Source organism: Pseudochaenichthys georgianus, chromosome 8 (genome assembly GCF_902827115.2).
Source record: "Pseudochaenichthys georgianus chromosome 8, fPseGeo1.2, whole genome shotgun sequence".
In the NCBI taxonomy this organism is placed as follows: Eukaryota; Metazoa; Chordata; class Actinopteri; order Perciformes; family Channichthyidae; genus Pseudochaenichthys; species Pseudochaenichthys georgianus.
This window is the reverse complement of record NC_047510.2, coordinates 19172665-19196647: the sequence shown is the minus strand read 5'-3', so window position 1 is coordinate 19196647 and position 23983 is coordinate 19172665. Positions and strand designations below refer to the sequence as shown.

At 40.7% G+C, this 23983-nt stretch overlaps 1 protein-coding gene across 1 annotated transcript in view; it reads left to right on the top strand.

Moving 5' to 3' along the window:
• The first annotated feature begins 3580 nt into the window (after nucleotides 1-3580).
• The window catches only part of col5a3a (collagen, type V, alpha 3a), a 46401-nt gene continuing 25998 nt past the window's right edge, over nucleotides 3581-23983 (top strand). The window contains exons 1-17 of the mRNA XM_034089542.1: nucleotides 3581-3831; nucleotides 11702-11869; nucleotides 12161-12374; nucleotides 12732-12894; nucleotides 17655-17777; nucleotides 19179-19598; nucleotides 20413-20532; nucleotides 20633-20749; nucleotides 20851-20904; nucleotides 21008-21049; nucleotides 21496-21558; nucleotides 22451-22525; nucleotides 22664-22747; nucleotides 22873-22929; nucleotides 23237-23290; nucleotides 23407-23460; nucleotides 23586-23639. Coding sequence (XP_033945433.1) covers nucleotides 3747-3831; nucleotides 11702-11869; nucleotides 12161-12374; nucleotides 12732-12894; nucleotides 17655-17777; nucleotides 19179-19598; nucleotides 20413-20532; nucleotides 20633-20749; nucleotides 20851-20904; nucleotides 21008-21049; nucleotides 21496-21558; nucleotides 22451-22525; nucleotides 22664-22747; nucleotides 22873-22929; nucleotides 23237-23290; nucleotides 23407-23460; nucleotides 23586-23639 — 1947 coding nt within the window. The 5' untranslated portion in view covers nucleotides 3581-3746. The remainder of the gene's footprint in view (nucleotides 3832-11701; nucleotides 11870-12160; nucleotides 12375-12731; nucleotides 12895-17654; nucleotides 17778-19178; nucleotides 19599-20412; nucleotides 20533-20632; nucleotides 20750-20850; nucleotides 20905-21007; nucleotides 21050-21495; nucleotides 21559-22450; nucleotides 22526-22663; nucleotides 22748-22872; nucleotides 22930-23236; nucleotides 23291-23406; nucleotides 23461-23585; nucleotides 23640-23983) is intronic.

Below are 23983 nucleotides of genomic sequence, written 5' to 3'. Positions count from 1 at the left end.
TGTGTGTGTGTGTGTGTGTGTGTGTGTGTGTGTGTGTGTGTGTGTGTGTGTGTGTGTGTGTGTGTGTGTGTGTGTGTGTGTGTGTGTGTGTGTGTGTGTGTGTGTGTGTGTGTGTGTGTGTGTGTGTGTGTGTGTGTGTGTGTGTGTGTGTGTGTGTGTGTGTGTGTGTGTGTGTGTGTGTGTGTGTGTGTGTGTGTGTGTGTGTGTGTGTGTGTGTGTGTGTGTGTGTGTGTGTGTGTGTGTGTGTGTGTGTGTGTGTGTGTGTGTGTGTGTGTGTGTGGGTGTTAGTTTTATTTCCTTTCTCGATGTCAGCCATTTGTCTTGTTTTGACAAAACTGCCAAAGCCCACATTTGACACAATCCCACTTAAAAGAATATTGTTTAGCAGTGAGACTATATTGCTGTTCTACAATAGCATACAGATGTTGGCTGTTTCTTAGGATCTACATGTGCAGAAAGAAAGCTGTTATTTTAGGCTCATTCATAATTCCGCTATAAATGGGAAAATAAAGTGACAATGGATTGCTCTCCCTCCACACACATGGTCCACAAAGTTAGATTGACCATCATAATTCACACTTATCTTTAAAATCCTTGTTATAGCAGAAGGAGAGGATGTCATAACACTGTTCATCATCCAATATGCAACTAAATGACATCACAAGCCCATTAGGAAGCAGTGGTGTAAGTCATTAACTGATTTAAAGTGGTTACTTCATACTGGCTGAATGCAGGGATAAAAGGTATTTATCTTTTAAACATACATAAATCAATTATTGGCAAGCTGAAAGAGTCAGCTGCCTCTTTCTTTGTAATATGCTTGCATATTCCCTCTGGCAGTTAGCTTGTTGTCCTGTTCTGGCATGTTCTTCAACACAAGGAGAAGACCGTAGGCAGACTAAATTGAAGGCCCAAGGTTTCATGACTCCCAGAGCCCAAAATATGGTGGTGAAAGATGACCCTCTTAGTGATTCAATGATAAGAGAAGGCCACCACATTTTATCAGCACATAATGACCTGCAGAGGGAGGAAGCAAAACTTCTAATTTATGAAACCACACCACATGTCTGGAATAGACTTCAAACTTCAATACTGGAAGCACCATTTATGTAGTCCCAAGGAAATTCTGAATTAATAAATTAAAATGACATAGAGAGATATACCCTCAAGCTATTGTTCCCTCTTAAAATCTGTGAAAGATGTATCTCTTGTCAAACTTCCTGTGATTTCCAAAGTATCCGTTAATTCATAACTATATGTTAGAACGTATATGGAGTTTAATTTAGTATCTTGGTGTTTCCACATGATTTGTCAGTGTGTACAAAATATAAATGGCTCTGTTGGTTTCTGCAGTTTTTTCTTTAGGATTAAGTGACCTTTAAGTTACTTTAAATGATATGTTGAACATTGTTTACATCAACCTGGAAAAGGATAATCTATTTACCTTACACAAATTCTTATCAGTTGGATTTATAAAACCCTCTTGGTTAATGACAGCTGACAGACTGCTGGAAGTAAACAAATGCATTGACCTTGATTTTAATTGGAATTGTCCTGCGTATTTAAGTCATGTCATTTGTCATAATTTAAAGCCATGGTGTATTTGACGTCAGGTATATCTTAAGGAAAAAATCATTGTAACTTTTAAAAATGTTTTATTTGTTTCATTGTTTGTTCTGTGTTTCTTTTAAACACAGAACAAACAATCAATCTGTAATTTGTCTGGTAGTGGGACAAAGGTACACAGCACATGCTCCGGAAATATTTCTCACCCAGAGTTCAGACTACCCACTGGACTCTTAGTAACTATCTGCTAAAAGCTGTTAGGAATGTGGCCCTGACTCAGGTTGGCTAAGCTGGTACTGAGAAGTTAGACTGTGCGAGGTCAGGGAGTCTGTTGTTTACCTATACTAGATCAACCTCAATCTGTCAATTTATCTTGGTGTTTCTGTCAAAACTTCTCCTATCTTTAACTACTTTTAATGTTCTTTTCTTATCACTCTACAATTTGTTTCTCCAACAATTAACTATCTTTGATGTTCAGGAAGTTGCATCTTTCATGTTGGTAGGGGGGTCCTTATTTGAAAGAATTCACTAAAGCTAATTGCTTTTGACATAATTTATTTACCATGGAGAAGCATTAACATGTTTTGGACTTTCATCGTAACTGATGTCATTAATGTTTAATGTTTAATAAGTTGCAGCTAAGAATGGGGTTTGGCTAGAAATAATGTGAAAAAGTTCCTCTGGATAAAGGAGATAATTGTGACATTTAAATAGGTGTGTTTCTCCCTCTTTGTGTGGTTTGAGACTCTTCTCCCTTGAGGAATTATGGCTTGGCTTCTTTTCTCTGTATGTTCTCTGGGATTCAGCTCCAAGTTATTTTACAAAGGCCTGTTGTAGCTTGGACTAGAGAAATGTTATCTTTGATAATTTTCCAATTAGACAAGGTCTTCACAAGTCTTATCTTAGAGCATGTCTCAACTGAATAGCACAGTCTTCCTAGAATTAATTAGGCTTCTGGCAGAACTGTATTCAACCTGCACAGGTAATCAACACTATAGGCTTAAGTTTTGGCAGATGCTTAGGACAGATGTCCCAGCCAGGATCAGTTTTCATGTGACTTATTACAACCAATTTGTTCAGCTTATTCCTATCAGCAGTTTCTCTAAAAAAAATGATGAAGTTGTTGTTTAATGCAAATAAAATGTTAAAAATGTTATACCTGTAAAAAGATGTAATACAAAATGAAGAAATGCTAAAATATCTGTTTTTAATCTGTTGATGACATGTAAAACAGGACATTTCTGTCAGAAATTTCTTCATAAAAGAGCAACACAAAGTGGGATTAAATAGTTTTTCAATTATGGGTCTCAAGCCAGATGTGCATGCTCCTGACCTAGTAGGCCATGACGACCTTTAACCTGAGATGATTTAGCCTATAGCCTCTCTGTGACCAAGCTCCAGTTTGAACAGGTATGGAGAAACTGAAAGATTAGACTGATGGTGTGGGGATAACCTGCCCTGGAAAGCAAAAACCTGACTTCATGAACTGCCACAGGGGTATTGTAATTGTATCTGAAGTTCAAAATGTGTATGTCCTACACCCTCCAGCTTCAAGTAATTGATAGAAAACTCAGTGGACGTTGAAAGTAGGAAATCAACTAAAAATAAGGAAATAATGAGATAAAATATTCATCATCATCATTAATATTATGAAAAGGGTCACTGTTTTCAATCACTGAGACATTCTGTTCAAGTCTAATTTAACAATACATTCAGATGTTGCCTCTAATATGAAGTCTCTGGGTAATAGTTGCACTGGCTAAAAATCAGGAAACTCTAACCCACATAAGTGACATAGAAACCAAGGTTACTATGTCACTTATTTAGGTAATGAGCACTTTAAGAAGTGAGACCTCACAAATTATCGCAAGTAATAATAATGATTGAAGGGGTTTTACTGCATCTCATCCATGCGTCCTGGGACCGTCCGGGAGGGAAGAGGCGTGGGAGGTGGAGAGAAGAGGGAGGGAGTGATGGGGAGAGGGAGAAATTAAATTAGAAGGGTAGAGCGATACTAAGAGGAGCCACCACAACAAAACTTCTCCGACCAACAATCAAGCAAGTGGAACTACAGACTGCCTTCTGTCCTTCTCTCTCCGCATGCCTGCTGGGTTCCTAGAAACATAACTTTAGTATAAAGTTTAGCTGGCGGAGGCAGAGGGGGGTCTCCGCTTGGAAAGATGGACCATTTAATAAGGAACAGGTCGCGCAGGAAAATACCGCTATATGTTTTTATCCTGCTTCACCTAACGACGACACATGCAGGTAACGTATTTAGTTAACCATATATGATGCACTGTCCCCTTTATCTGAGTTTCCGTGACTTTTTTCTCGGCACCATCATGCATCACTTGGTCCCATGCCAGCAAAGTTATTGGCGCAAACGAATAATATTTACTGCATTTTAAAGTCGGATCCTCCAGGGCCGTGCACAACTTGTACATACGTGATCTGAATGTAAACCTACGCATACGTATTAATATGCCGCGTGATTTCACAATTTACACGCATTTGATTGACTCAGTACTCCTTGTTCCAGCTTACATTTTAATTGAACACATTTCCAATGTTTTCAATTTGAATGTCTCCTTGCTGCATAACGTGAGCTGCAAGACTCGCAGCGACCTCAGGAGATGTGATGTCATGTTTGAGTTTGCTTGTGACCAGCATCGGTTTACTGTGAAAGGGTTTAACGTTGGCTTGAGAAAGAGGGGAATGGCTGAACACTGACCGAACAGAGTAGATTAAAATTCCTGTCATAGATCTGTTTAATGTGCCCTCTGCTCACATAGGTCTTAAGTGAAGGCGTTTTACACTCTTAGGCTACTGCCTTAGTTATGATCATTCTGGCACACTTCAATATTTAACATGTTTATTTTGTAGGTAGCTCCTTGGTTCATTTTTTACACACTTGAGTCTTCTTCTAGGGTTGAAGTAGCCGGATTGATTTTTCAATTATCCACCTGCAAGAAGTGGTCTGTCACACAGCTGTCTCTCTCCATCCGTCAAACAGACCTGGTGTTCACATTTGTTGCACTTTCAGGCTTGTTCAGCAAGTGCTGCACCCATTTCAAGACTTCCTTGTCCCCAAGATAGCCAGTAACAACCAGCTTGTGCCATACACTACAGTATATGTAATTTAGCGCACTGCTATCTGTCACCCACACAGGTCTGCATGCCCTGTGGCTGTGTCCTGAGCATCTCCAAATGGCAGCAGACTATTTCATGCAGGTGCTGCCTTTAAAGACTCCCTCAGCAGCAGGAGTTAACCCCATGGTCACCATAAGTTTAAAAATGTCTAATTTTCACTAGTGGCTATCCGCATGCACATACTTCATGACTGGCATGATTTGTTGGAATTCATTGGCTGGCATAAAGTGATGGCAGGAGGAAGCAAGCCAACTAACATAATCACACTCAATTGACACAGCGGCTGTGGCGCCCACTGCTCTCTAATGAGGGCTGTGAAGTGAGAGGACGAGAAGATTTAAAAGTGCATGGGACATATGGTGGTGCTGATATGGCTGTCTTAGATATGTGCATGGGGTTGATAATGTGTCTGCGTCTCTGAGTCTGCGATTTGTGTGCAGCTGTGTGTGTATTACAGTGCCAGAATGTTTTCCCATATGCTTTCTGTGTGTGTTTGAGAGAGATGAGAGAAGACTTTGTAGTCATGTTTGCTGACAGGAAGGAAGGGAGACATTCTTGCACACGTCCACAGCTAGTTTCAGTTCAAATCCTCTGTTCTTTTGCCTCAACACAGTTTCTTTCTTTCTTTTTATGTTCTTGGGAATAGAGTGTTTGTTTTTATTTGATATGCCTTATATCTTTTTAACATCAACGTTCAACACTTGCTCATTCCCTGCCTCATCCTTGACTGGTTCCATGAGAGAGGGGAAATCGTGCGTACCACCCCCTCACTGCGTCCCGTTTGATCAAGCCTCCTTTCCAATCCTGCACCAGACTCCCAATGGAGGATTGCCAGCCTTGTTCGCCTTTGATCCATCAAACATGAGTGGCAAATGAAAACAAATGAAAAAGGCAGCTTAATTTAGCAGGATAGAGAATAACACAATATTATTTGTATGCCTGTTACAGCTGTAGTGCATTTGTTTCTGTTATTGAAGTTTGTGTTTCTGTAATGGAAACATTAAACGTCAAAAGTGTCAGAGATGCTGATGTCTCTTGCTGATGCTTTACGTATCATATCAAACTGCTTCTCAGACTTTTAGATGAGGCAACTGTTGGGAATCCCCCCACGTTTTTATTATGTAGATTTATGCTTTAACTCTTAATGACGCCGGATTGCAATAACAATATCAGTAACACCCTTCCCCTCAGGCTTCTATGGTTCTGTGTTTCTGGATGCTTCAATACGCTGTATGTGGGGCTAGTTGTAGATGCTTCCAGTAGAATTGCAATGAGCAGAAATCAGAGGGGCTGACTTCTTTGCAGTGTCCCCTTACATGTAATCTGCCTCAATGTCATGTATGGGCCTCAGAAAAGTGTTATCATATTCATCTATCACGGCACGTTTCAGTAGAGACCACAGTAGTGAGCTTCCCTTCCAAAGCCATCTGTAGAGTTTTGAAAACATTTTGCTCCCCTCACTGACATCGTGACCTGGGTCATGTTTCAACTCCTCTGCACCTCCCAAGTGTAGACACAAAGCCGCAACACAGAGGCCCACAACTTGTTAAGAATGTATTTAAAGTGTCCATCAGAAGCACAAAGGAACATCACTTCTAAAGGAGCATGTGTATACCTGTCATACACATGGTGTTCTACTTTGATTTTGCCAGCCCTGGTGTTACAATCCAATAATAGCTGCTTCAGAGTTCTAATGTCTGAGAGACTAAATGACAGCTCTGGGCTGAAGCTTGAATGGGCTCGGTCGTGTGTACACTTGCATGTTTATATCCAGGTAATCCTCTGTGCCTTAATGTACGTGCACACATGCGCGTAAGAACTTGTGTGCATGCACTTCTGCATTTGTTGTGGTGGTGTATCATGTTGCACATTTATGAGGACCCAATAGCTTTTGAAGTATAAAGAGATGAATAACATCTTCCAACAGCAGGTCATTTTAAACCTTCTCCCCACCTCTTAAATGTACTTGATATAGTGCCAGGGGGGCAACTCTATGCATGCAGTGGGAATAATAGTAAGGGGATGAATGTTCTGTAGTCAGAACAGTAAAAGGAACATCCTCAGAAGTATATCAGTACAAATGTGAGTGTGGAGCGGCTGTGCAGTTATGGGCCTAATGGGGCAGGTGTTTTCTTTGAGGGCCAAGCAGCTTTTTGGCCCTTCATAATGTGAACAAACATGAGCAGAACAAACTGTAGTAATGGAAGAATGTGGTGCTGATGTGTTTTGGAAGGGAAATATGTGAGCAGATGCCACCAGAATCATGCAGCTTCAACACCAAAAGTAACAACAGGAAGCAGCCACTGCAGCATCCTAAAACAAACTAAAACTCATGTTTTGTCGTTCATGTTGAGTTTATCATTGTAGTTAGAAGAGGATCAGTCTCATTTCTCAGAGACTCTACATTGTAGATTTAATGAGAGTGAAATTGTTACAACATTCTTCTTGATATAAAGAAATACAACTTGAATACAGAAGACCAATTAACACTCACACCTATTGCTTTCCCTGTGATGTATTCGTCACATTTGATCAAGTAAACAAATGCAAAGGTATTAATAAAGTGGTATTACAATTTAGTTTTATAAAGATCACACACTTAAAATTAATTAAAGATTTGGTTGCATTTATCAGCACTTATATTGTCTCCTAACCTCATAACCCTTCAGTATTTGGTACAGTCAAAGCAGTTCCCAGCAGTCTGCTACACAACAGCTGACTTGACTTGTTCCTAAACTCTAAGCAATAACTCAAAGCAGACCCAACCACAAAGTAGGGCGATAACTATCTCTGCCTTTCAGTTTGCATACTTCCAGCTCAACAAATGTCTGCATGTTCCAGTAAATGAACCTTTCTAGCACACTCTTTTTCGTTTTAATAACCGCTGTTTACAAGAAAAGAGCAACGTGTGTGACAGATTAATACAGTGGTCTAAAGTGCTGTTTTTCCCTCTCTGAGGGCATTATAATGAAGCTGCACATAAACAGTGTGTGCAGGCTGTAAGGCTATAATATTGACTCAGAGTATCAATCTTATTTGGCTTTTCATGCGTTTACATTTTCATCTATTCAGAGCTTGTATTAGCTCTCCTCACCTCATTGTGTTATTGTCCACTCACAGCAGTGACCCAGACAAAAGGTCACACCCACCGCTAATTCGATTAAGGCTGTTCTTCATGGAGCCTATGAGAAGCTGTGACTTGATTTATTCAACCACTTAGACTAGATCTGTCATCAGTTTTCCCTATTCATCACCACATGCGTTACAGCTTGGTCACAAAAGGTTTTCTGAAGAAATGCCCATTGAACAGTCGTTATTACGGAGAGTGGAATTTCAGAGAAAGAGTTGATGTTCCTTTACTCATCTCAGGGTGTGGTCCATGGTGGGAAATGTCCATTGGCCGGATTCGTTTTGGCTTAATTTATTGTAAAAATCCCCCAAGTTCCCAGGAGCAACCGTTTTTGACAGAGTAGTATTGTGTATGTGCAAGTTGTATTTCCAGGCTGAGTTGGGAGTAGGTGGAGTGACTCATAAAGACTGTCTTCAGACATATGTGGAAACACAGAACACATTATGTCCATGTATAACTGAAGTGGTGTTGAGTTGTATGACCGCAGTGTCACACGGCCAGATAAGAAACACAGATGTGGACTGTCTGGTGGCATTTCCAGGGGCTATAGTATGATCTGTGTTGTCGAGCTCTTTTCTGTCAGTTAGACTGTGGTCAGCTCTATCACTGGACAGACATGGATATCTTATAGAAAGAAAGAAAGGCACAAGAAAAAGGACGCAGAAATGCCAGATGTCTGTGTAATTGCTGAATGTTTGAGATCCCTCCCATGTGCTCTGACCTTTTAGTGTGATTGGAAAGCTCTCTGAGTCATCAGTCCTCAGAGATCCTGTGATGCTATTTCAAATATGTTGAGCCATAAGTAGCGTGGATAGCATGCTGCACAGGCCAACAGAATAACCACAAGTTTGGGAGATCTAACAAGTGATACTTAAGACAAACTCTTGCGACGTTCCTTTAGAAGTAACACAATTTGACAGATGAGATAAGGACATTCAAACCACAAAGCCTAATGAGATGCAAGCAGAGCCTGCTCGGACAGTCAGTGCTGCAGGATAGATAAAGAGGCTGCAATAATTGGAAAAACTTAAGGTAACATAAAGGGATTCAAAGCAGATAGATCACTATCTATCCTGTATTGCTCCATAGATACAGACTTCAGCCGCCTTCCACATATTTTATGCTTGTATTCGATTATATTTTGCAGCAACTTTAATGGATGGAACCAATGAAGTTCAGCACAGGTTTTCGCCTGTTATTGAATCCGCTTGCCTAATTTATAACAGCTTATTTTGGACAATCGGCTGTGAGATGCCTATTATTCTCTGCACGTTTATCTGACAGATCATTGGGAATGCAGTTTCTTTTTTTGGAGGAATTTCTGCTGCTCGTCTCAGATGTCTCCCTTTGGCATTGTTGCACATCTCGACTGTTCTCTGTTGTCTTGAGAGTCTCAGAGGTCATCAGTGTCCTGACAGCCCATAGCTGAACATGTTTAGAAAGGGGCCACAGCTATTTTCACAACACATATTTGTTGAGGCAGAAATACACTTTATGTGGTTCTTAGGGAGATAGTGTCTTTGAATAACTTGAAATTCTTAGAGAAAAACAAAATAAAATAGCAGGAAAGTTAATTGTGTTATTTTGTTTTGAGATTATTTTGTCAAGTGCTCTCTTGGACAGGCTGACATCAAATACAAAAAATTCCTGCTAAATAAAACCCATGTTGTTTCAATTTAGAAGATTATTCAGAGTTGTGCCTTTTGACCACTTGTTCTCCCTGTGCATGTATATGAATAAGCGAGATAGGGAACGAACTGGAAAGGAAGAAAGATAGACTGAAAGTCAGCACCAGTCAAGGCCAGAGCAGAGCTAAAAAGAGTTCATTTGAGATCAGAACATTTATGAAATACAAACATTAGGAACTAGGACCCAGACATGATGATAAGTGCAAAGTTAGTTTAGTGTTTCAACAAATATGCAGAAGATTATTAAGCTTTTAGTTAAAAGAATAAAAGACTCTGGCACTCTGGCAAGGCATGCCTTTTCTTTTTTTTGCTTCAAAAGCAGAGGTCTGATCAGGGCTTTCAAGGATGCAGCTAACTATCTTAATGTAAATGTCAAAATGGTTGCAACCAAAATATTCACTCTTCTTGCTAAGCATTGTCATTTATCGGCATTTCTTTTATTGGGCACCTGTATCAGGCAAAAAGACATCGGGAAGTGCATGTGAAATCAAAAACAATATCAGGGACTATATTCATTAACCATTGAATATGTAGGTGACTTGGCTGTGATATTTTTAAGTCAACACCTTATTCCTTGACATTAAGCTCTTGGTTGACTGTCATGAGGTTTAGAGTAGATTTAAATATTATCTTAAAAGACTGTGTGTGGTGAACACACAGGGGGGGGGAACACACAAATATAACTGTATGGGGGTTCAGCTGTTATAAGCCAGCATCCTCTTTAATTATTGAATATACACTGCTTGTGTATTACTCGATATGAATAAAAACATAAGCCCTATGGTCTGAAATACCTTTAGATCTGCTGCCTTCCAAATGTTTTCTATTGTTGGAGCCTGGCTATAATTCACAGCTTAACCTATTTACAACCCTGTTGCCATGCTAGGGGACTGAGAAGGCGAGCTCACAAAGCTGCTTGGAATAAATGGCCTCTGCTATGCAAACAAATAATGCCATAAAATGCAATTTGGTGTTTTTCTGCATGCAGAGCCTGGGCAACTGTATACTCTAGCAACATGTTTAATTAACAAGGGGGGGGAAAAAGGCCATACTCTGTATTAGCGGCAAGAGCTACAGGAGGCAATTTGGGTTTAGGATCCTCATTTCAGATGCCTGGAATGCTAAGTGCTGAACAGGCTCTCTCCAGCAGCTGGTGGGAATCTGACTAGGCACAAAACTCTGATCCTGACTAATGCTCAAGGCAGCCCTTTATCAACATACATTCGACAACATGACCAGGGGACTGTGAATAAAGCTGAGGCTTATTGTAATGAGAGAGCCAACACTGGCAGAAACTTCAAATCTACAGAGACATCTGTTCATCCAAATAAATCCCTATCTTAACAATACATAAGATTGGTTTTCCTGTAATTCAAATCAGCTGGTTTCAAGAGTTTTCATGAGGAAACTATCTCTAGATAGTATAGCAGTATTGAGCCTTGTTCTGTTTGGTTTTTAGATTTCTAAATTTGATAAAACCTGAAACAAGGGGAAATGGAGAACAAATCTTTGTTTTAAACAAGATTTAAAACAAAGTTAGATGACAAGTTAAGACAGATGTTCTAGCTGTAAGAATACATGAATCATTGATGCGCCTATTTATGCCCATGAAGTGTTTAAATTGTGATAATTGCGATACGGACATATTGCTGCTCGCTGGTGCATAGTGAGCGGTGTGCAGGTGTCAGCTGTCAGGTGTGTTGCAGTAGGATTATGGGTTAGTCTGTGTACCACCCCTATCCTATAATAACCCCCACAGAAGCCTGGCCACCTGCCGCCACATCTCAGAGGAGCCTGTCTCTTCCGACAACTAGGAAGCAGGAAGCCTCCGCACTTTAAAACAAGCTTCCAGCCACACTAAACCCTGCTCTTCAGCTCAGTAACAACCGGCACTTAACTGAGCCAGACAACAAAGTGCTGTCATACTGATGTGACTCAAAGCATGCTGCTGCAATCGGCCATGAGTTCCAGCCTTTCAGAATATTTTATAGTTTTGTCCAAGGCTATAAAATAGGAAAGCTTTTTTTAAATAAAAAACTGTCTACTTTAAATCTGTGGAATTAGGAATAGTCCGGCAGCATCAAATCAGATTAACCAACATATTTATTGTATCCGCTATATCACAATTTGCAGAAGGTTAACTTGTTTCCTTTCTTTCCTTTTCCAGCTAATCCCATTGACGTTCTGCAAGTGCTGGAGCTGTCAGAGAACATGGAGGGAGTCTCCTTGGAGGCCGGTCTCTGTACCAGCAGGAAGGGTTTGGAGGAGCCCGACCTGGCCTACAACATAGACAGAAACATCCAGCTCAGTGCTCCCACCAAACAGCTCTTCCCTGGTAATTGACTTTTTTTCGAAGTGGGATTTAAAAAAAATTGCAGAATCTATTAAATGTGTCACTTCTGAGAGGGATTCTTCGCTCAGTAGAAACCTTAAAACATCTGACTTCTAATTCTCTTTACTCCTCCTCGTGAGTGTTCACTGCTTTCGTGGGCAATATTTTTCATCATTATTATCTTTACTCAAGTCTCACTGGCAGCGGGTGGTGCCTGCATGTTATACAAATATCCACTCCCTGCTGTGCTCTCTCGTGTATGACCTTCTCTTCTCTCCTCTCTTTTCCTCTCAGACTCCACATTTCCTGAGAATTTTTCCGTGATGGCTACAGTAAGAGCTAAAAAGGGCTCCCAGTTCTTCCTGCTCTCGGTGTATGATGTCAATGGGGTGCAGCAGCTGGGGCTCGAAGTGGGCCGTTCGCCTGTCTTCCTATATGAGGACCAGCAGGGGCAACCCACACCAGAAACGTACCCTATCTTCAAGAAAATCAACCTGGCGGATGGAAAGTGGGTATTTTGAGCGTAAAAGTTTCCATTCAAGCAACAAAATAGCTGTCTTTCTTTTCATGTGATGACACACAGCATCTCATCTGTGTGTTTGAGAGATTTCCCAGCACTGTGTAATATACAACAATGAATGTGCATGTTTAACTTCCCCAGGGTTTCAATTCTGAGGCGGGTGTCAATTCTGCTGTCGGATTCATACAGCACACTTGATGTTCTTGACCTTAAATGTCCTAATGAAAAAAGCCTAACATTGAATGAATTTAAAGAGGTGTATAAAACCTTTTCGTATTGCTGATTCTGCTGAGCAACAGAATTCTCTTCAGACCATTAATTTTCCTTCGCTCTTCGTTCTTTCAGATGGCACAGGATAGCCTACAGTGTGCAGGGCAAGTCTGTGACCCTGTACTTGGACTGTCAGAGAATAGAGACACTGGATCTGCTGCGAGGAGACGACGCTGTAGTCAGCACAGAGGGTGTCACTGTATTCGGAAGACGGCTGCTTGACGAAGAAGTATTTGAGGTAGGATATTGTCAAAGTATGGGAAGTTTGAATATATTATGTATTGTGTTCAAACAATGAAGGTGATTTCCAGCAAATGTGTTTAGGCATCTCTTGTTGAGGCAGACAAAGAAAAGGTAGTATGTGGGTTAGTATCATGTGAACCTTGAGTTATTAAGTATATAGGTTTAATGGAGACTGGGGGAATATGACATTAGTTTTGGGAAAATGTGCATGTAATTGCACAAGAAAAAGGTCCTGGGTGTCAATCGATTCCTGAACATATGGGGAGCCTACATCACATAGTATCTATATGGCATGGTACAATTTACAGTTTTGTCTGAGAAACAGTCTGATAAGAATAATATAAAATAAATTACTAAATTAAGCTAAGAAAACATTTAACAGGGAAAATCATAGTTCATGGGGCTATGGGGTGACAGGGGTTTATCTTCACTCAAAGGCAGCAAGAACAAAGCATTTTCATTGCAAAGCCAAGTATTGACACATTCTCAATGCGGTTGGACATTGGAAACATGTTGTTTTCTTTGGCCTTGTCCTGTGATGGTTCTGACTTCCCTCAGGAAAAAAACCTGCTTTCTGGTTTTTTCTTTTAATTATTAGTTGCATCACAGAAAACGGCATCTACCAAAACAAAGTAAAGCACATTGAATTGTGTCAAAGGTGCATCAATATGATGGGAACACGTGGAGGAGCACGAAGCTTCAAACTAAGCCCTGGGAGAGGTTCCAATTCCTTTATTTCTCTGCGGTGACCTTTATTGCCACAAGTCATTCTTTGTGCTTTCCATGACAATATGCAACCACTGCTCCATTGTCATTCTCAAAGAGGCTCCACACATCCCAAATCTCTCGCCCACAGCATGAAATAGAAATCAGCTCAAGCCCTTTCTCCTGCCATGCCCTCGAGGGTCTCTGCTCAGCAAAGGAGCACTAAAGAGTAGAAAAGATAGAGAGAGGTATAAAACATATCAAATTCAGAGAAATTAAATCCCCCCAAATCTTTGTCCCCTCAGACACCGGAAATACCAACAGTTTATAAAAGGGAACAGTGACACACTATTTAACTTAAGTAGAGTACAGAGAAAGGGGACAGAGGTTATCACACCCGATTGGCCTAATGGACAGAAACCACAGCTTTCTTCACTTTCTCCAGGAGAAAACAGATGTCCAAGTAAACACTTGGGGACCCTGATGTAAACAAGACGAAAGTCTTTTTCTGGTCCGCATCCCCTTAACAATTGTGTGTATTGAGCTGTACTGTATTGTACCCATTCTGCAATCTGTTAATACAATTTTCAATCAATCAATCAATCAATCAAACACTTACTGTATAGCCTTCGGGTTTTGTGTAGTCAATAACTACCTTCCTCACCTTGTCCACTCATTAACCTTAACTCCTCAATTTTATTTTTAATTTTATTTTTTAATTTTACAGAACATACAACAACACATGTAACAACAAACAACTAAACAAAACGTAACGGGGGGGGGATGCAAGGATGACTTCCTAAGACAGCTGATTGTGACATACATAGGACATTTCATACACAATACATTATACATTACACAGGAGATGCCATATTGACAGGGTCAGATAGGAGGGCTGCGGACAGTGAACCGCAATCCTCCTGTCTCCCCTCAAAATCCCCCAGCAGAGAAGCTGCACGCTCCATGTTCAGTAGGTCCAGATACTCCCTCAGCCATGAGTCCCTAGTAAAGCAGGCTGGTTTGCGTTCCTTCCAATTTAGTAGGACGAGTCTTTTTGTGGCTAAACAGCCCAATGTCCAGAGCCGATCGGCAGTCCTTGCAACATTGCCATCTGGCTTGAGACCCAGTAGACATACAATGGGACATGTAGGGAAATTAATTTTTAAAGATTCAGACATTAAGGATATTACTTCTGACCAAAGTTTTTTTACCGCTAGGCATTCCCAAAGTAGGTGCAACAGTGTACCTCGCTTGCCACATTCATGCCAGCATAAGTCTCTGTGTTTATTGTCCAACCTTAACTCCTCTATTAACCTTACCTCAGTTACCCCTCCCATGCAATACGTTACTCTCCGCTCCCTTCCTGCCCTTCCCTCTCACATAACAGGCATTCCAGTTTTTAAATGAATTTATATCCCACTTCATTAAGGAAATGTATCTCTTGTTGGCTCTATACATTTCCCTTTTTAGAAACAAAAGAGACAGTTGCATCTTTGGCCTTGCTCCAAAAACACTCATGTCATTATTCATCATCCTAAAAACGATTTGTAGTGGAGAGTAAACCCCTTCAGAGGATGCAATCAATCCTTTAGTCCAATCATATTTTCTGCGGTTATTCTGGTCATTCTATTAAAGTTCGAAAGAAGCTCAAATGAGCCATCCGTTTAATTGTTCTTTGACACATGTGATGGTCAAATAAGTTTGAGTGATTATGAAGTTACAGCTTTGTGCATATCTAGGCCTCAGTGTTACAGACCTCTGGTGAGGCTGGTACCAGGGGAGGAGAGATTAACAGGCTGACCTCGGCCCTCTGTTCCCAGGCCCTGGTTCCGGCCCAGTGTGGGAGCTCAGCGTGGGAGCATTGGCAACGTGGTCAGCCACTAATGTCTCTATTGCTTCCAGATTGTCCTACAAATGACTACAAAAGTTTGGTGTTGAAATGTAACAAACATTAAACTGCCCACCAGCCTGGTTGTGCTCCTTTGGCCGCTGCCTGCCCTGTTTGTGCCTCTGACACGCTGGTTGCTTCGATAAGATCCAGCCAGAGTTTATTTGTTAGGAAACTCAGAACATTTCCGTTTTGATTAGGGCTGGAAATAAGATGTTTTTGGCACACTTTTACAGGCATGTTTAAACCCAAACCTGTCAAGCATTAAAGGGCTGCTTTATTTAAATACTTAGCACCCCATTGCTTTACAAGGAAATTGTAGAAGCACAGTAAAACGGTCAAGGTCTATTTAAGTAATATTTTGCCCTTGGTAATAACTTGTGTCTCAAGGTGGCCAGAGGTTTTTGATTTGTTGCATTTTAAACAAATAAGGAGAATCCACATGCTGTTTTCCTTCAGTGAGCTAAGCTTACACTTTTGGCTTTTCTTTCACCCACATGAGGTTATGAGTCACACAAACACACAAGTACTTCATTGACGAGATTGTAATCTGATTACGGTACTGCAAATTAATCTGCACCTCATGTAATGTCTACTTATTTGTGAATTGGTGAAGGGAGGTTACTGTTTGCTTTCTGGCACCACACGCCTTTTTGCAGCCAGCTGGGGAAAGCAAAGAGGTCACTCTGAAACATTAATGAACCCTTGCCAACAAAGCCACGTGTGACCTCATGTGTGGATTCAGCTGAGGTGTTTTCCCTTTCTGTGTCCTCTTCAGGAGTACTTTGCCCTGTCCTTAATGGAGAATGGCAGCGCATGCATTATTTTGGGCAACGCTTTACTCAATCTGTCTCCCTTCTAAATTGATTCAAAGGTTTGAAAGGGGAGAGCTCCTGCTGGGAAAGAAAACAGGAAAACTTCTCTGTGAAAGTGTTTTCTTTGATCTCAAATTGAGATTGGATTAGATTGGAATAACTCCCCCCACTGCTTTTCTCTCTGTCTCTCACCTCAGAGTGCAATATGTTCCTTTGTATAACACAGGCTTCTGGCTGAAACAGCGAGGTAAAGGGATTAGTGGATAAGAACTTTTTTTTTACGTTTGATGTCATAAATGAAAGCATAATGTCCACGCTTATTCCTATGTTTACAGTTTTCTGCATGGTGATTAAGACTTTGAATATACTTGCATTGCTGATACAGCAGAGGCTGAAATTGAATATATATTAGCCGTTGCCGTGTCACAAATACGATATGTTTTGATTTATTTCACCCCTGGCCACTAAAGCCTAATTAATGAGATTACAATGGCACTATAATTACCACGACATCAAGCAGTTCATTTGACGCCTTTTATCATAAATGGTTGCCCAGCTGTCACCGGATAACATTTCGCCCGGCATGTTCGCAGTGGCCTGTCAGTTACATGCACTCCTATCAATAATGTAATCTAAACGTTCTCAAACACTTTGCCATTATGGCCATCTAAGTTTATTTCTAGTTAAATAAAGATGTGTTCTTTCTTAAATAATAGTATTTATTGATTGTAATATAAGTAAGAAAGCATTTGTAAACCATTGGCATTTTAATTTGATAATACTATGATTAATAAGTCAATCGACAATTAATATACTAAGTATCTTAGCTCAAAATAGCATTATGTTATAGTATAAAGTAGACAGAAGACAGAGTGATGTGGAACGTAAGGCTGTTGAAGGTAACAGAGGCTCCGGGCTTAGTGCTGCAGGGTGCAGCAGTGCTGTCTGTGTGTGAGTTTGTGTGTAGACACTGGCTTTGCCTCCAGGGCTGGATAGAAAGTGAAAGGTCCTGACAGGGGGCTGAGAGAAAGCTATTTGACTGTTTCGTGCACACAATCAAACTTCTCCTGGAGTTATGGGAACTCAGAGAAGCTGTGGTCAGTAGCAATTGTAACTGTAGTTTGATGATGCTACTGTATTATATCTTGCTTTACATCTAGGTATGAACACAGTCCTGTTGTTCCCCTACTGTCTCTATTCTTTTGATACATGTTCAATCTACTGGTCCTTGGAACATCTCATCACTGTGTGGTGGAGCAGCTGCTGTATGTTTCTGTCAGTTTCTGTCTGCTTCTTCTGTATAACTGACGTTATAACTTCTATCATTTCTGTCTGCCTGTATTTCAGGGAGATATTCAGCAACTACTGATTCTGGAGGATGCCAATGATGCTGCCGAATACTGTGTAAACTACATACCAGACTGTGACTTTGATTTGCCCTACACCAGCAAATTGCCAACGATTCACGAGGTCAGTACTTCCACCAACAGCAGGCAATGCCTTCAATTAAAAAACGTGCGCAAATCTTGGTATAGTTTTTGGAAAGTTGCTACAGTGAAGTAGAGTATAAGGTCAACGACTGAAGTCTGCTTATTTCAATGCATTCTATTGTTTTGATTGTTTGATTGAATAAGAGTTTTCCGCAGTTTAGTAGCTCTGTGTTTTATGATGTAGTTGCTTAAGTGGGCTTGCAGAAGCACTTGCTTCACAGCCAACTACTACATGCAGCCCAAGCATGCCTATCAATAGAGCTATGACTTAGACTCCCTAAGACTTGTATGATTTATAAGCAGCCAAGAGTAAGAGAAGATAAGAGCCAAGAGAAAATAATGTCTGAGTATAGTAGTGCAAGCGTGCCGAGTCTGTTTGAAAAAAGATAGATAGAAGAGGCCATCAGTCAAAGGAGTCAAATGCAGCAAAGTGCATTCTTATGATCACACACACACACACACACACACACACACACACACACACACACACACACACACACACACACACACACACACGCCTATAATTCAAACATGATATAATAGCTCTTCCCTTCCTCCTTCAATCATGGATATAAATTACTGTATATTTCTGTGTGTGAAAGATAGAGATAAGAAGAAGGGAGGCAGCCACAGGAATAGAGGCCAATGGAAGCTGGACTTCAAGGATTACATGATTTTAACTGAACACTTACATTTCTCATGTGTTCATTTTGTACGAGTCACCACGTGCTTACACTAATATGTGTGTTCCCATACGTGACAACATTTGAGTCTGCACGCAAATGTGTGTGCTTGGTCACTGATTATTCTCCAGAGATGGCACTCTAATGGTAGTGTTAGGCCATTTTCATAATCATCCAGCTGGCTTTTAAAGAACTACAGCTGAGAAATGAGCTCTGAATCCAGAATGTCAACATCCGTCATTCCACTGACCTACTTCTCATCATTTCCCCTTAGACACTGACCTTGTTTACAAGTGGATCAAATCACTTCTCTGATGACTTTTCCAGACTTGGCCTTATGAGTAATTTTCAAATCACTTACATGCAATGGACATCTCACTGCAGTATGAAACAACCATATTTGCTAGAGCACACAGAATTAGCATCTCTTTAGGACCATAAAGAGTGACACCCTGACCCACAAAGCATCACGAGCAAACAACTCTACATTTGTTTGTCCCTCATTTTATGTTTACTTTGGGTTTTTGCCAGCTTAATGGGAATCACAGTAGGTGTCTCACCCTATAAGAGTGCTTGTTTGCATCACTACTTTACTGTCTTCGGCCATTTCTCTTATTGTGTTTTCATTCACAGCAGTGTTGGTTTAACCCCCATTCTCTACCTGTGCCCTCATTTTTGCATTCCCTTTCTCATAAAAGAAGTCACAACTTACGTCTGATGCCTTGATGCAAAGTGACCAGCCCGATGAACAAAAGAAGCATTCCAAAAAGGACAAGAAAGACAAAAAGAACAAAAAGAACAAAAAGAAGAGAGACAAGGGCTCTAAAGGCAAAGGCAAAGGCAAAGGCAAAGGCAAGAAGGGATCCAGAAAGAAAAAACACGGAGAGGGTTTTGAAGATGGCTTTCTCAGAGTGTCCACAACACTGCCGGAGTATCTATCCCAAGAACCTTTTTGGCCCACAGCATTTCCAGAAATGAAAAGCATCTTAGAAGCTTTCATCCCCACTGAAGTCTTCGACAAAACCCTCATGGAGATGCCCACACATGAGCCTGACTCTACAGCCGAGGCAAGCACGGTGCTGCCCAGCGCACTGCCTGAATCAAAGGTTACTGAGGAGGTAGACAAGTTCACTTGTAGATGCCCTCCACCCCCACCCCATCCTGCCGTGTTAACTGATCACTCCCTTAATACCTCCTAACCATAGCGAGCACCTCTTCCCTTTCCAGTTTCTTACCACCACCACTAACCAGCACCATCCTAATCATCACCTTTACTACCAGAAAGCAGGGAGAAGGCATCTTTGACATGTTTGATGTTCTTACTATATGCCTTCTTCCTGTGTGTTTTTTTGTGAGTTTTTTTGTGAAACATGCATACGCATGTCAAGAAGCATGATATGGAGGTTACATACAGTATTTTCCTTATATGTTAACCTGCAGAATAACTATTGGGTATTAGTATTAGTGGTCATTTAATGTGAATATTTGCTGAATTATGAAAATGCCAAAATAACTTTATATCATTTTGTTTTAAATCCAATAATTGTTTTAACCTCCCGCTGAAGCAAACAAGGACTGTTTGTGTATGTTTCCTTCATGTCTATTATCTGCTAATTAACCAAGTAAACAAATGCATCATGCTCACGCTGTTTCTGTAGCAGTGGCAATCTCTGCCATGCTGCCACATAAATCTGATGCAGTCCATCAGCTAATTACACTCCAGCAATGTAATTAACTGCACACCTGCCAACTTATCCTGAGGTATAGTCAACACATAAAATCAACACATAAAATACAACTGTTTTGCTCAAATTCTTATTGTGCGTTACAAAATGTGCTAAAACTTGGAAGCACTGGGTGCTAATGAGAAGAGCTCAGTGTCCCCTGCTTCATATCTGCTATGACTCATTGAGCCCATGTGTTGGCCCACAGGAGGACACGCCAGTGAAGGAGCCAGTAATGGAGGAGCATGGAGATGACCTTTACGGAGACCTCTACGATGATCTCTCAGTTTCCACGGTAACGGCGGGCCCGAATGTAACAGATTATGAGGTAGGTTCATTGAAAATGCGAGAAACTTCCCAGCACAAACAAATTACGAGTTTATTTTGGTATTTACTACACCTGAATGGAGTTTTTTTTTCCTTAATAGGTTCTTGATTATGAATATTACAAGAATGACACAGAGCCAGAGTATGAAGAGTATGAATTATACGAAGAAGGCTTTGACTTTGCAGAGCGGGAAGGAGCAGAGACGTGGGATGCAGAGGTAATTCTCAACATGAACTACATCAAATCAGTAGTCACAACTTCAAATGCAAGTGTCAAGTGATTTGTAACAATCCACATCCATCCGTTTCTCCTCCTCAGGTTGAACTCAGAGCAGAGAAAGGCCAGAAGGGAGAGCCAGCCATTATTGAGCCGGTGAGATGCAAGAGACATTTAATGAATAGCATAGTAGCTTTAGTTATAAGCATGGGAATGAGTTAATACTCTTCTGATTGTATCTGTCTGTGCCTGTTTCTAGGGCACTTTAGTAGAAGGACCCCCAGGACTACCAGGGCCACAGGTAAGCCTTTTCACTGTCTGAATACAGAAGGAAATGGAACTTTTGACAATGCCTCGTCTCTGTGACTGTACAGGATGTGGCACAGTGGAAAATAAGCAGGAACTGTCCAGATGTGGTGCAAAATGTAATGTTATAACCATCAGGATGCAATATGTTGTTTTCCGAATAGGAAATAGGTTTTTCAACCCTAAAAATACACCCCTGTGTAGTAATGCAATACAATACGACACTTCAATGAAAACAATTTCCTAATATTTCGTGTAGCATTAACACACAATGGAGTGTATCCTTAAAAATAAGTAACCATACTTTGATTCAAAATGACATAAAGGAATGAAAAGGAATTATTGTCAGGCTTTTGAAGGGTTTCAATAATACATAGAATAAGTTAAATACATATTCCTAAATAAATGTGTGTTTCAGTGCTCTGTATGTTTCCTCCACAGGGGCTCTTCGGCCCAGCTGGACCAACAGGCCCTCCAGGATCCAGAGGAGACCCTGGTGACCTGGTGAGTGCAGCTTAGGTCATGACCTGGGCCCTTATGAGTAGTTTGACACCATTTTAACTCCTTCACCTTTGGGACAAAGCTTGGGGCTTAACTGTGATGTGAACTGAGCCTACTGGACTTAAGGGATGGAAGTTGACTCACTTATCTGATCTGATTTACTTCTGTGTGCGTGTGTGTGATTTGTCTATGATTCATCAAAATGGAACACACACGCTCTGTGATTTCACAGTTGTTGATGGGGTTTCTACCATTTTGCTTTGCAAAAGTGTTGATTACATTTTATAACCATTGAGAGACACGTAGCTTGCATCACTTGAATCTATATGTACTGTATCTCAAGCTCTCTTTCAAAGCCTAATTACTAACCATTTAGTTATATGAAAACATGTTAACAGTACTGTAAATGTTGCACCGTAAGATGATTTTTTTCATCAAATATTTTAATATATGATGCCTTTGTATGTTATAATTCAACCAAACAAAGGTTTTGTAGGTATTATAATAGTCAAATGCATATAAAATCCAATGTGGTAAGTTAGTACCGGTAAACAATATTCCCACTTCTGCTTCACTTGTTCGTGGAACCAGTGTCAGTTAAAATAAAATGAAAATGTTTTATCAGTAGAGGAAAAATATCTTACTGATTGGAATATATATCAGATAACTTTTAACAGTAATCTAATAAACACAATCTTAATAACTCAATGCAACATTAAATGACTTGTTAATTATTGTTAGTTACAGTGTGTAAACTGAAGTTAAGGGACTGTGTGTGTCATGACATGTGGACATGGAGCAAAGGTTGTTTTTGCAGCGATAAGATCGCAGGGAAGTCTTTTCTCTGTGCACACAGTAGCCAATGTTTATCCCTTTTCCTTGACTCTCTTTTTAGGGCCCCCCGGGACATGCTGGGATTGCTGGGGTTGATGGGATTCCGGGTCCTCCAGGAACCCTGTTGATGCTTCCAGTAAGACCTTACAGCATGGTGACAGTGGTACAATGTGGTGTAATGCCATTACCACAAGGGGGAGCTGTGTGATTGAACTTCATTTACATTTGGTGAATCCTGCAGTGTGAACTGACTCATCTTTTTCATTGTCTCAAGTTCCAGTATGGAGGTGATTCCCAGAAGGGACCAGTGGTGTCTCCACAGGAGGCACAGGCACAGGCTATCCTGCAACAGAGCCAGGTACAACTGTCATCAGTGACTGTTGATATTTTCCTTCTATGCTTTTAGACTAATTTGTTGCATATTAAAAGTAAAAGGTATCTTGTGCAGTGTACATAAACATCCCTGTTGTGTTTTCCTTCCAGCTGGCACTCAGGGGACCTCCAGGTCCACTGGGTCTTTCAGGGCGACCAGGCCCACTGGTAAGACACTCCCTGACCTTAACCAAATTTGCCTCGTGCCTCAAGGCCTCCTGCGACCTTTAACCTCAACTTCACATTCTGCCTCATCAGGCACAAGCACTTCTCTCACCCTCCTATCCTACCCACATCATTATGCATGCTCAGTATGTTCAAATTGCTTGTGAAACCACTGTAGAGTTGCAAAACATGAACATATTTGTATTATGATTTGTTCTCAGCTCATTTGAATTTTGTCAGTTTGTTGCTGAATTGGAGTTAAATTGCTTTGGTGCATCGTGTCGTGCTTTAATGAAATGTATTTTTGCAGGGACTTCCAGGTTCCACTGGGCTCAAAGGAGACCGGGGAGACAATGGCCCCTATGTAAGACAATACATTATTATTACTACTTGATTTTTGGTCACACTATTGACTTCCAATTGTCCTTTTGACTTCCTTTTAAAATATATTTACTCTTACTCTATTTCTTTCTCATCTAGGGATCAGCAGGGTTGCCAGGCCCTCAAGGAATTAATGGAAAGGCTGGAAAGAGGGTGAGACATCTTGAGTATTGCAGGGTTAAACACTCAACATGTCTCTGCATTTACCGCTTACAGTATATTGTGCAAGATTCCAGATAAAGCAAAAAACAATTTCAACTGGATTGTGTGTCTTACAGGGGCGTGTGGGAGCAGACGGCGGTCGTGGAGCTCCAGGTGAAACAGGTTCTAAGGTAAGATTTTATTGATCTCTCTGCACTGCAATGCAGGCGATCATTTCAACGAAGTCTTTCATGCTTATAGGATATTAGTCGAGGTTATTGCTGTGTGAATGTTACCTTGACAGTTTTTACAACTCATGCTGAGGTTTGATGTTCTGTTTCCATGAACACAACAAGACCACATACGTTTAAGCAGCAGGGTCACACACACTATCTTCACTTGCAAGTGTAAGCCTTTATGTATCCAGCGGCTCGCAGCTTTTTATGTACATGTATATATATATATATATATATATATATGACAACAAGGCAACTCAATACCTAACAGCAGCAGGAAGAGTTAGCAAATAAATCAG